This window comes from Pygoscelis adeliae, unplaced genomic scaffold (genome assembly GCF_000699105.1).
Source record: "Pygoscelis adeliae isolate BGI_AS28 unplaced genomic scaffold, ASM69910v1 Scaffold167, whole genome shotgun sequence".
In the NCBI taxonomy this organism is placed as follows: Eukaryota; Metazoa; Chordata; class Aves; order Sphenisciformes; family Spheniscidae; genus Pygoscelis; species Pygoscelis adeliae.
Genome location: NW_008825428.1, coordinates 6,518,718 through 6,531,720, shown reverse-complemented (window position 1 = coordinate 6,531,720; position 13,003 = coordinate 6,518,718). Strand labels below are relative to the sequence as shown.

The 13,003-nt window shown below is 40.9% G+C and overlaps 2 protein-coding genes across 2 annotated transcripts in view; one reads left to right on the top strand and one right to left on the bottom strand.

The window, feature by feature from the left end:
* SAP30 (Sin3A-associated protein, 30kDa) overlaps nucleotides 1-5,941 on the top strand; it is a 20,125-nt gene extending 14,184 nt beyond the window's left edge. Inside the window, exons 2-4 of the mRNA XM_009330732.1 lie at nucleotides 692-814; nucleotides 3,433-3,531; nucleotides 5,601-5,941. Of these exons, the coding sequence (XP_009329007.1) occupies nucleotides 692-814; nucleotides 3,433-3,531; nucleotides 5,601-5,723 (345 nt within the window). The 3' untranslated portion in view covers nucleotides 5,724-5,941. The remainder of the gene's footprint in view (nucleotides 1-691; nucleotides 815-3,432; nucleotides 3,532-5,600) is intronic.
* Nucleotides 5,942-9,436: 3,495 nt separating this feature from the next.
* SCRG1 (stimulator of chondrogenesis 1) lies at nucleotides 9,437-11,280 on the bottom strand. Its single transcript, XM_009330696.1, has 2 exons — nucleotides 11,045-11,280; nucleotides 9,437-9,491 (listed from the first exon to the last, which is right to left on the bottom strand). Exons 1-2 carry the CDS (start codon nucleotides 11,278-11,280, stop codon nucleotides 9,437-9,439), a joined length of 291 nt encoding a protein of 96 aa, XP_009328971.1.
* Between the last annotated feature and the right edge of the window lie 1,723 nt (nucleotides 11,281-13,003).

The window sequence follows — 13,003 nt, the reverse complement described above, 5'->3', positions numbered from 1 at the left end:
CCCGGAGCCGGGGCAAAGCGGCTTAAAATGCGCGGCAGCCGGCGTGACTGCTCCGCGCCTCGGCCGGAGCTTCGTGCGCCCCGAGGGTCCCCCCCCAACCCCCTACCCCGGCCCGGGGGTTCCTCGCCCTGCAGGCGTGGTCCCTAAACGCAGCTCCGTGCTTCCATTGCCATTAAAGCACGCAACTCTGAAAATCGGGGTTGGTACGCGCCTAAGAGTTCTCCCAAAGCGTGCAGATCCGTACAAAGGGAAACTTGGAAAGGAAAAAAAGCGTGTTGCTTGACCTCGCCTAGGTAGTGGAAGTAGAACAAGAAGGGGGGGATATAGATGGGAAGCGAGAGCCGGCTTTTTGCCCTGCGGAGAACAACTGAAAGCTTGGTTTTTGTTTGTTTGCTCCCCGATCCCCGAGTTGCGATGAGTGGCCGGAGGGAGGGTTGTACTCCTGTGTCTCTGCAGCCTGTTACTACTGAATGAGTCGGTGGCAGCACTCCGGTGTCCTCTGGGCCGAGCTGGTGTCGGTGATCTGTAGCATAACACATTCTTTATTTAGAAGAATCCAGTAGGAAAGCTTCCTGAACTCAGTTAATGTGACTGTGGTTGCTGGAGGGTTGTCTCTGTATGTACATTTGTATCATAAGTCTGGGAGATACTTACATGGATTTGGTTGAAAGACACAGTATTGTTCTTCTAGGCAAGACATCTGTACATTTGTGACTTCCACAAAAACTTAATTCAGAGTGTGAGGAACAGAAGAAAGAGGAAAGGCAGCGATGATGATGGTGACTCACCAGTGCAAGACATCGACACTCCAGAGGTAGCTAAATAGTTGGGGTTTTTTTAATTGTTGTGTTAAGCTTGTTCTTAACAACTACCGAGCCTGCACCGATACCGCTTTTGCACCCTTGCAGCTCTCCTTATTTTGGGGCATGCGGGTAAGGGAAGGGACCTGATTCACACCTTAATATAACAAAAGCTAACTGAATTTTGTGGTGTATTTTCTGCATTAATTGTGCAGAGCAGAATGAACAAGATTCTCTACATTATTTTTAAGTGCCTGCTAGTTCTCTTAGAAAATCACTATTTTCAACTTTTTCCTTCGTGCTTCCTTTCCAGAGCGGTGCTTTGCCACATATCAGCAAACTCTGTCTGCTGCAGGGAATTGCACATAGGGCTTGGGATATAAATGCTTCACTGCCCCATCCCTCCGATCCTTTCCTTCTCTGCTAATTGTGTTGCAGATTGGCTCTTGCAGTTATTCCGCTGCCTTAGTCTAACTAGGAAAGTTTGATGGTAGCTCTTTGTTTTTACCCCTTGTTGGAGAAAGAGACGTTTAGGGAGCTGTGCTAGAAGGGAGTGGAGAAGGATGGTGCTTTTCCGACCTGTTTTCTCCATTGCAGAACAGTGAAACCTCACCCATTATAAAAGTGAACTGCAGCCTTCAAATTTTTGCATAGTATAGAGAGACTGTACCTAAGGCTCCTTTTCCTACATATGCTCTGTATTATTTTTGCTACAGCCTGGCGTAGCAGGTGCTCTTCAGTGTGTTAATTTTGAGCAGAGGCTGTCATGCCTACTTGGTCCCTTCTAAGAGGGATTTTTTTAAAGCATTCTTCAGAAATTGCTCCGTAAGTGTTAATTTAATGGCATCCTTATGGTCAGCATCTGCAGATAGCAGCAGCATAAGTGATGAAACTTTGCGCAAGAAGCCTTGCCTAAAGGCACGTGGCTCCAGTCTGAAGGCTCTGGCTAAGAGGATTTTAGGGGATTGGGAGTAGTTTGATGCTGGGCTGTGTTGGTTGTCTGTTAAGTATGTGGGATTGCTTCTTTGAAAGTTCTGTCTAAAGCTAATGTTCTGCGTGACTTCAGGTAGTTCTCTGGCACAGTGGTAATTGCAGCTCTCCTGCAAGCCTGTTTTGTTTTCTCATGCAAGAATTATAAAACATGTCACAACTGATGGATATCTCTAGAACAAGAAAACAAGCTTTTTTTAATGGTACTACTGCAGGAAAGAAAACTGCCTGGGAAGTATTTTTGAGAAGCTCCAGCTGGCCATTTGGACAATGGCAGTATGTTCATCCCATGTGATTACTGTATGCCTTGGATGCCCACTGGCCCTTGACCTTCATTATTTTCAATTGCTATCCAGTTTACTAAGGAAAAAAAAAGTAGCATTCTTCTGAAGACTTGTAAGGCCCTCCCGTTTCCATCTCAGTCATGACCATCACTACCTGTCAGAAGCGATTCCTACGGGAGGGGAAGAGGCTTCTGCAGTACTGGTAGCTTCTGGGACTTGGTGGAAAGCTGCTGCTACTCCTCTGTGTGATGTTCTAGTGTGTGGGTTCCCCACTGTGACTTGGGAAGTGGAATTTGTGCTGTGTAAACTTTGGAATACCAAAGGATGGCCAGCCTCTATCATGCAAAGTGGCATCACATCAAGTCTGGCAAGGTTACCAAGTACGCAGTAGCACTGTTGTTGTTTAAATATTCTATAGTTGAGGCCGCTAAGTTAATTTAAAGCAGAAGTGGATGTCTTAACCAGTGTTTAATGCAGTGAGTCTGGAGAACGCTGCTGTAATTGCAACTGATCTAGGAGAATTTCTCATTCAGCCTGCTTTCTCAGCTTGCTTTCCCACTCAGTCATCTGATTAAGCTCTCTTACATTGTCAAGGAGGGTGGGAGGGTAAGCTGTTGCTGGGAGAAGTGATGGTTGATCTGAGTTCATGGGATTCAAAACTGAGGGAGTACTGGGTTAAAGTTGTGTATTTGTATCCCTAAGAGGACTTTGTGCAATTCTCTCAACTGTCAACTCATGCTGAAAAACAGTTTTGGACAACTATGCCTGTGCACGTAACTCCTGCATTGTGCTTATGTAGCAGGGATATGTTTGGAGAGCAAGAGCAGCTGTTTTCTTCTCCCACCTCAAGCCAAGAAAACTTTGTTCTCTAGACTCTCTCCCGATTCTAATACGTACTATCTCGTGGTGCAGATGTGCTGTATCTTGCATGTAACTTTTGTAAAATTTGATGGCTGAAATCACAATATGGGGGCCTCCTTTGAATCAGCATCTTCACAGATGTTATATGAAAGTTGTTACTGGGCTTTGTGTTATTATGCTTGAACTGGGGAACAAACAAAAACGCAGAACTGATTGAAGTACAATAATGAGTTCCAAATATTGTCCGCAGCTAAAGGGAGGCAGAGCCATGCTCGGTAACAATAAAATGCTCTTAAACCAAGCTGGGCTGTTTTCCTTTCTGCTGGAAGGTGTGGGGTGGAGTTTGTTTTTTGTCAAAATTAGGTCTGCTGAGCTGACGGTTTACATTTATGTATCTGTGAGATTCCAAAATCTTTTTGAGAGGCGAACTATTAATGACTGAATCCTTTTCAGTTACATTAGATTGTTTTCCTCCCCTTCCCCCCCTTTTCTTCTAGGTTGATTTATATCAGTTACAAGTAAACACACTTCGAAGGTACAAAAGACACTTCAAGCTACAGACCAGACCGGGACTTAACAAAGCACAGCTCGTTGAAGTACGTATGAGTGTTTGTTCCGTAATAGAAAATGCAACTTGCTGTGGCATGTGGTTTTCTATACAATGCGATCCTTGCATAAAGAGCATATGTAATCTGGGTTTTAGGAGAACAAAAGGGAACTGCTTATCTAGCTTCCTTCATTGGCCGCAGCTCCTGAGCCAAGTAAATCAAAAGCAAAAGTTTTCCAGGGGAGGGACTCTCAACTTCCGAAAGCAGCGTGTGCTGCTTAAAAACACGACATGTTGAGTTGGAACAGTAAGATGATCTGCGTGTCCCTGAATATCACAGAATCATGGGTTTATAGTCCGTGCATCAGTCACACCTTCACCTGAAGTGGCCCGCTGAAAAGAACTAGAAACTGAGAGGTGGCAGTGAAGTTCTAGCAAGGTTCAGGCTTTGCTTTGAAAAGCTAGTTAATACAAACATAGGTGTTTGTGTGTATGTAAAGTATGGAAATCTGAAAAACAGGCTTCTATTGACAATTACGTTAATTAAAATCACTGGGGTCTGTCATCAGAAAAATGGAACTTTATGAAATTAGGTTTTTTCTTATCAATATTTCTAAAAGTGCTGAAGCTGTGTGTGAGTACAGCTGTATGCGAGCATCTTTGCTGCATGTGAGTAATTTTAAAGGAATCCTGCACTGCAAAGATGCAGTTACAGCGTGCTGATGTAAATACATGAGGGAACTGGTGATCTTCTCCTAGCAGGGAGATGGAGCAACCGTTTTTTCACTTTTGTGCAGCGATACACTCATTTGTACTTTGGTGCAGACATTTTGTTGGTCTCTCCCTTAATCTGTGTGGATTAAAGGCAAGGTCCTTAAATGTGTGGGAAATCTCAAGGCCAAGCTGTAAAAGAATAGTGCTGCTGCCACTATGAGTAAGAATTTAAAATCGGTCTTCTGTTTTCTCATATGTGAGCTCAGGTACAGCTAGCTCTTGAATTAGCAGGACTGTGATTTGAAAAAGCACAAGCAGTTTTTGTTCTGCAAAAGTAGCCTTTCTAAGGGTCTGCTTTAGGTACATCTCATGTACATTTGCGCTAGCGTATGCTTCTTACGCTGCTTGATGTGAATAGGCAAAGCTTCTGTCACGTGCTTTGTTTGACCTGCAGGTATTTGTGAGCCATAGCAGCAGAACTTCCTTAGTTTACAGCGCGTGTGGTTCCTTGTAACCTGTCCTAATGTACAATAGACGCTCCTCTAGCTGTTACTTAGAAGTCTACTTTAAAGGACTTTGTCAAACTGTTTCTCTGTGAATTTTTTTGGGGGTGGGGTTTAGAAAGCTTTCTAACTTGCTAATTATGCTAAACATTTATAGTGGTAATTAAATGAGCAGTCCCATTTTTCTCACTTCCTCTTGCTAATTTTAACCTACCAAAGTATTCTGCAAAAAGCCAGAGAATAGTCTTGGGTAGGTATAATATTTTTGAGTGCTTTCTTTTAAAGCTGGTGTTCATTTTGATGAAGGGAGAGACTTCTGGAATGACAAAAGTGATTCGAGAACTCTTTAGAGATTATCATATTTTAGTGGTTACAGCGTGGTGAATTTTAATTGATTGCTCTGTTTTGAAGAGCTGAATGTTTGATTATAATTCTCAAAGATTCTTGTATTGTCTTAGATGTTTCCATACATTAATTGATAGACACATGCTCTTCCCCCCACCTGAGTGATGAGCAGTAGCCTCACTTCTGTACTGGAGCTCTGATATTCTATAGTCATTACTTGCTTTATAGTCAAGTTTTAACTATACAAATGTAATGATACTCCTATGCTCGTTTTGAGAACTCTTTTTTTTTTTTTTTTTCCTCCTTCCCCTGAAAAATTTCTGGGCTTTTTACTTTGGAAAGTATATTTAGTTCTCAGTAAAATGATTCCCATTTACTTTTTTATGACTATTACTATTATGACTATTAAAGACTTTTGAAGAGAGGTAGCTTTTGCCTTTTTTTTTTAAGCTTCTTGATCAATCTTTTAAACTTTAATGTAGTTGATTGAAATCTGAATTTTCAGTTTCTGCATGTAAGAGTGGTAATTTAATTTCCTTGTGTTCTTCCTTCATAGATAATTGGCTGCCATTTTAGGACAATTCCAGTGAATGAAAAGGACACCTTAACATATTTCATCTACTCGGTGAAGAATGACAAGAACAAACCAGATCTAAAGCTGGATAGTGGGGTTCATTAGGCGGAAAAGGTTGGGACTGAGACTCAGGCCGCAAATCAAAAGACTGAGGGGTTTTGTTGATATGCAAAAGCTTTCTTTGTAACTTTTTTTTCTCCCCAGAGAGTTTGTCTCTGTTTTATTTTTCATAACCTTGCTGATTTGTTTGAAAACCATCTCTTATGAAACAAATTTCCTCAGCAAAAGTATTTTAAATAAATATCACTGATATTGTTGCTCAAGTGGGTGTGTCTGTAACTTATTTAGTGAGTTACTTGTACCTAATAGTTAAGCTTTGACTAATTATGTAATAATATTAAAATATTTTTCAATTAAAGCGTGCCAAGGATATATTTATGAATGTACTTCAAGTTCTCATGATACAATGCCTTTAAAAAAAAAACAAACTGTAGCAGGCTTGGCAATATGTTCTTTTTCCTAAGGTAAAAGGCTTTAAATGACAGTTCCAGTTGTTAGCTGGGCAGAAATGGCTGAATAATATTTTCTTTTTCCCCTTTGGAAACAAGAATTGATGGGGCTTTTCTGATTTGTTTATTCATCTTGTCATTGCTGGGATATGTGCTGCCAAGCACCAAGGCCTTCCTGCTCCTATATTAAAATGGAAAAAAATGCAGCTCCCGAATTTCAAAGCTGTAAGTACAGATGAAAAGACTGCTGCAGCTTACTGTGCTGAGAAATCCTTCCACTCGGTGAGAAATCCTTTAGCTGCTGACTTCTCCATTCATCTACATAGAATGTGGCTAAGAACTTAATTGGAGAATGGAAGACAGAGTCTGTGCTGGGTCAATATGGTATCTTCTAATAGGCATACTATTTCTTTTTCATTGCATGCATTAGCTCATTTTGCCTTAAAAAAAAAAAAAAAAAAAAACAAAAAAAAACCAAAACCAAACCAAAACTTATGGTAACATAAGAGAAAAATATCCAGCAATACTTTTGCTTTTCATTGAATATCTTAGTAAAGTCTGATGTTGAAGATGATATAAATGACTTCTTGTATTGTCATTTAACTGTTATTCCATATACCACACATTTAGACTGGCAGATGATTTCTTTCTGCTTTAAGCTGTGCACATAGGTTGAAGAAAAGGCAGAGGGAGAAGAGTTCTCATCTTAAAGCAGAGGAGGACACAGCTTCAGCTTGTTCAGTTAGCATTTGTTGCAACTCTTAACCTTAGCAGATGTTTAAAAGCTTTTTCTTAATTTGGGAAAAATGAGAAAGCAGTATTTCTATGGTCTAATCTGCTCGATGTTAATCTTGTGAGTTTTTTTGAAAACTAATTTGCTGGCATCACTGCAACTAAGATGCTCTTTTGCTTTTTTGACCCATGACACTCCCATAGAACTGAATGATGATAAACCCTGACCTCAAACTGGCTGCCTTCCCAGTAGCTCTCAGTGACCTGATTTCTTTCACTTGCAGTGTCATATGTATTTCCACAATGAAGTTCTGTGGTGTTGGCCTAAGTTCAGGATGGTGAGTGATACCTAGCTAGTGGCAGCTGAAATTGGTGTTCCTCTGAAGAGGTGTTTTAGTGCCCATTTCACTACAGTGACTGTAAAGTTGTTTGCTAAATATCCTTTGCACAAATTTAGCTTGTCGTCTTCAAATTCCTAGTTGGAGAAACAGCCAGGGAACCTGGCTGTGGATAGGGCATCTGAAGGAGAACGGCTTTTTCTCTGAGTGGGTGGCCGGGGTGAACGTTCTCACCTAGGCCTGGCAGGACCTGTAGAAGAAGCTTTGGGAGGGAAGGAGAGGGGGGAGAGAAACAAAAGCAAGTTTCTGTGGGAAGTCAGTCTTAAAGTAGTAACCCAAGTGATCCCGTCCTGCTGCATGTGGAAAGGTGTAAAACTTTTCTCCAGTGGATTTTCCTTAGCCAGGAGTGGTGGAAGGAAAGTAACCAAAAACCACCTCCCAACTTTACTACCCGGATTTGCATCCGCCTTAAATTTTTTTGCCACTGCTGCTTTGGAAAGCTGTGAACACCAGGCATATGCAACATGATTCATGTAGAAACTAGATGGCACAACCAACAGAAGTTACATGCCCTTGTTACTGCTAGAAGCTTATAGAGGACTCTGCGCAAGAGCAGATACCATATGTTTTCTTAGCAGAGCACTGACTTTGGATATTTTGACTGTGGGTTGCCAGATTTATGGGGGTTTTTTACCCTTAATTGATGATTTGGTAGGAAGCCCAAATGACTCAGGAATAATTACACAAACCAGGCTTAAAAAGCCTGGTGACACAAACTGTTTGTTTAACAGTCAGTAGCCTAAAAATTACTTGGCAGAAATAGTACACGCATATTTACTTGAAACATTTATTATTAGCTATGTATAATTACCCCCCTCCCCCACTAGCCAGCCTTCGTTTACTGACAGAGGAAGAAAAACAGTCATTGTCATATTTCATACTGCATGTGAAATAAGTCTGGTAAACTGGTGGTAGCAGTTTTCATGGTGTAATATTGTGAGGTTATTAGATGAACAGTACACTTCTAAGTGGAAAAAACTAAATATTTACTTCAGTACTATGTACCCTCCATGTGACTGACTTGGCAGCTAAAGAGTTTTTATACGTAAGGCAATAAGCCAGGCTTACTGCCTGTAAGCTTGGCTTGTCCAGGTGGCTTTCCTTAAACTTACAAAGGGACGTAAATTATTGGCTGTTTTTCTCTTGCACTGTAATCAGTATTGGCACGTGTTGAGAGGTGACTGTGTGTCTACAGCCTAGATCACAATACCTCTTAAACATTAAGATGATTTTTTCTAATATTTTGAGATGCCTCTTTGTCTTCACTTCCCCAGGTATTTCCCTAAAGGGCTAGCCTAAAAATAGAAAGCCGGCATTTTAACTTAATTCTGAGGTACTGTATTTCAAACAAGTCTTGATTAAAAAAGCTGCTTGAGCGTGGATTTTTATGGTGCCTTAACAGACCTTGCATCGGTCCCAACCTCTTTAGACGTCTTTCTGAAGATGCATATACACACACACTATTGTAACTGTTCTAGTATTTTAAAAGTTCAATGTTAAGATTAAACAATGTAAGGTTATAGAGATTCCATAGTTAATGCAGGTGACCAGTTAGACATAAGTAAGACCTAAGTGTGGTTTGGTACTATTAATGTGAGTTTTGACTTTTTTTTCCCAGTGGAATTTTCAAATATGAATGGTGAAAGTTTGCCTTTTCTATGTGCATGTATTTTGTTTAAGATGCCTGACTAGAACGTGGGAGTCTGTCTGCAGAAGCGCCAGGTACTGAGTAGCTTCAGCTTAAAACAACATTAACTGTGTGGTGGCAGTAAAGCAATAGAAAGCTGCGCTTGCAGTAGGTTGCTACGAGAGTCACATTCTTAACCACATGAAGGCTTAAGCTTGGAGTTTCTTCATCCAAACTAGTTGAGAATGTTGTGCTGAGTAACACGAGTTAGGCTTTTTGCTGGGGGTTGCATATGAACATGCATTAAGAGCTTGTACAGTCTTTTACACCATTATGGAAATTAAGGCAGCTACCACGTTTGAAAAGATAATTTCTTACATATTTGAGATTCCAAAAAGGTATAGAAAGGAAATTTTTCTACGATGTAAAAAGAGGCACTGTCTTGTGGTTAGGAAGTTTTTTGTTGGTGGTGGTTTTGTTTTTCCCCTTGAAAGCATCATTACATGATTGTAGAATAATGTCTGTTGTCTTCACAGGCAGACTTGATGTCCATCACTGACTGTTGCAGGGAATCACAAAAGATATCTTTGGTCCAAAGAAAATATCCCTGAAAGATATTACCAGATATTTAACTAATCAGATTATTGCTTTCTGTTTGGGGGGGGGGGGGGGGGGGTTTGTTAGCTTTTGGTGGGGTATATGTGGAATTACTGTGTTTGTGGGATACCCTCCCAGCAATGTAAATGCAACTGCGGGTCTGTGTGAAGATACTGTATTTCTACCTCTGCTGGCCTAGTTTGGAAGTGATGGCAAAACTTTCATTGCCTGACCAGAGTGCCAGCACTCCACCCTGGTATTTTAGCTTTTAGAAAGTAAACTTACCAAATGCATAATTTTAGAAAAATAAAGAGCTTCCACATATGCATGCATACTGCTTAGTGCAATTTGTCCTGAGAGCAGACCTGCAAAGTAGGTCTTCAGTACCTCAAGATGGTTGAAGGAAGACCTCCTTATGTATTTGTATCAAAGGAAGAGGCTTTCTTAGGCTGCTCAAAGCGCTGATGTTGAAGCTGGAACCCAAAGCATACTTCAGGATGAGGACACCATTTCTGGTTTTATGGAGAGTGAAATACGAAAAACTTATTTAAACCCTGCTCTCAGTTTGAATGTGAGGTTTCTAGCTTTAGAAGTCATTCCCACTTGGTTCAAATCTAGTCCCCTATGGGAGTGCTGAAAAGTTGCCTTTTAGTGGGTTTTAGGGGACTTGAGAAACTTGGGTGGTAAGAGGGGTGCATTAAAAAGTCATTTTTGCTTGCCTATATAATGCCATCACGTTTTAGTGTCCCTGAAGTATTAGTAAGTTTTGAAGTGTTGATACTTTTAATCTAGATTTCCTGAAGAAAAGATGTTGCTGGAAAGCTGAATGAAGTAATACCCCTCGATACATTTTATTACTTCAAACCAGTATGGGCTGGTGGTGTTTATTAACTCAATATTAATTTTGTTGGGATGTACATTCTTTCTGTAAAACAACAACAAAAACCCCACATTCTATGAGAACTTCACCGTTCAGCTTTGTCAGCAGTGCCAGCGAACAGAGGAGTGTTGACGTTCTTGGGCTAAATCTTTTCCCTCCCTTGCAGGCATTTGTGAACCTCTGTTCCTCGCTGCGTGCTTTCCTACTTTAAACAGCTGTCTTTACAGAATCACTTATTCAACTGACATATGTGCATACGCCTTAGAATAGCAATAAGGTTCTTTACCGTGGAACAGAAATCAAATGGTTTTGTCTATGGTCCTGAAAACATCTTCATTGCAAAGTGCTGTGAATAAAGATTTGATGTAGTTCTCATACTTAGTTTAGACCAAACAGAAGACTCAAAGGTTGGGTGATTTAAACGCTAAAGTCCCCTGTAATAGGACATGCAAGTTTACAAAATATGCTAAGCAAGTCCTAGGTGAGCCCCTGAAAAACAAAAACTGAAAACTGGCAACGTCTCAGGTAATTGGCTATATCTTGATATAATTTCAAACCATCTGAAGTGATGCATTTCTTTAAAATGATAGCTTATTCCTCCAGTGGAAACTGTAAAACGATGGAAATATAATGGGTGGTCATATAGAACTGTACAAGTGTGTATGAAATGAGCATGGTCTTACTTTGGGCAGCAGAGCAATTCGTTCAAGTTGCAGTAACAGATCACCTCGCAGCCCTTCCCTTCCCAAAAGTGATCTTGCAGGCCATCATCAATTTGTTGAAGGTTCTCTGTGCCTTCGGGGATGTTGTGACAGTTGTGGTCTTTGAGGGCCCTCTTGTAACAAGAGGGACGCTGGGAAGGCATCGCGGGGGTACCCAGGAGGCTGCTCAGCAGAAGCAGCGCCGAGACCATCTTCATTTTTGCGAAGCTTCCTGCAGCAGGGTGCTAAAGAGAAATGAGGTACATGACACAGGTATACAGCTGTTGAACAGATCTCTTTTGCCAATTTGCCTTCTGGCTTGCATTTTTCTTTTCTTTCCCATGAACTTTTGGAGGTTTGAGCCTCTGTGCTGGAGAGTGTTTTCTCCTAGGAGGTAAATAATATTGCAGCAGAATTGATATTCATTACTTTCTGTACAACCTTGGGAATCCTTTCATCAGGAATTGAGGCTTCTGTTGCTGGCAATTTTGTTGTTTCTTTGGCCTCTCACCTTGAGAAAATTGCTTTGAGCTGGCCATGTTCTCTCGGTGGTGTAAGTGAAAGTATTGACTGCTACCAAACCAGGGGAAAATGTCTGGGTGTGTTTCCTTGCCCTCCTGGCCATTTTGCCTGTTGAAAGAAGAGTCACTCACATAAAATTAATAGTATCTTTCCCCATCAAAGTTGTGGAAAAACTGTCTGCCCTTTGAATCCTCTGTTATGGACTGCTCGAGAAACTGAAGCATTATTAACAGCCGAGGAGGCTGAAGCTCTCTGCAGTGCTGTCCTGGACGGTGGTCTCTGTGATTCCTACACTGCAGGCTCTGGTATGATACAGCATTGCTGAGAATTTTCTCTTTTTTAATCTTTTTTTTTTTTAGTACTGCAAAGTGCTTAGCGGAGTCTTGCTGCTGGAGGTCATTATGTTTTAATTGATGCTGCTTTTTAAAAGACGGGATGAATTATCCCTTGCAAAACTCTGCTGTTTGTTGGTGACTAGGCTTTCCATCGTCTGCATGAGCTTGTTTAACGCTGGCTCTGCAATTCTGTGGGCTTTGCACAGAGAGTGACCATGCCACAAAGCTTTGGATAAGACCTTTGAACTTGCATTCACTTTTAAATTAGCATTTTGAACAATGCTTCAACGTAGACTTTATTGGTATTAGGAGAGAGAGTGGGTTTTTTACCTTTCCTCATGCTTGAATGAAAGGGGTCTGATACCTTACTGAATTTAAATAGGAATTCTGCTCTGAAAACTAACCCAAAGTAATGTTCAGCTCTGCCCAGCGAGCTCTCCCTGAGTGCTCCTCACTGTGCTTGTAGCCTCAAGGAAGACTTTGCTGCCCTTCATCCTGTTGACACTTTGGGGTCGATGCCCTGACACTACAACATTATGGCCTAGTTCTAGTCTTTCTTGCGGGGCCACAGGATAGGGTGCTCTAGACTAACCCCAAAATAACTGGGAATAAAGCAGCGTCTGATCAAAGACTGTCAAATGCCAAGTTAAGATGGCAGAGCTATTATCTAGATAAGAAAAAAAGTAAGGCATGCCAGCTGTAGAAGTCACTGAGACGATAGTCCCACTTAGGTTATTTTGTAAAACTCTTGAGGTCACTCTTGAAAATATAAACAACAAGCTATTAAATGTATAAATTTACTGTATTTTGTAGTCATTTTTCCTGGGTAGTTACATCACCACCATAGCTATCTTGCTGATCTTCCATTTCTTCAGCCAATGAATGACATGCCAGAGACTCTAGCTAAGAAAATCTGGGAATTTGGGTTCATATTAGGGATAAAATACTACACCTCGATGCTCTTCGATTATATTTTTCCATAAGATTTTGCACAAACTTGGTTTTTGAATACCGGTAGCCAAACAAAATATTAAAAAGCGGCCAATATATTAAATAACATGACTGAAGTGAAAATAAGCTCGTG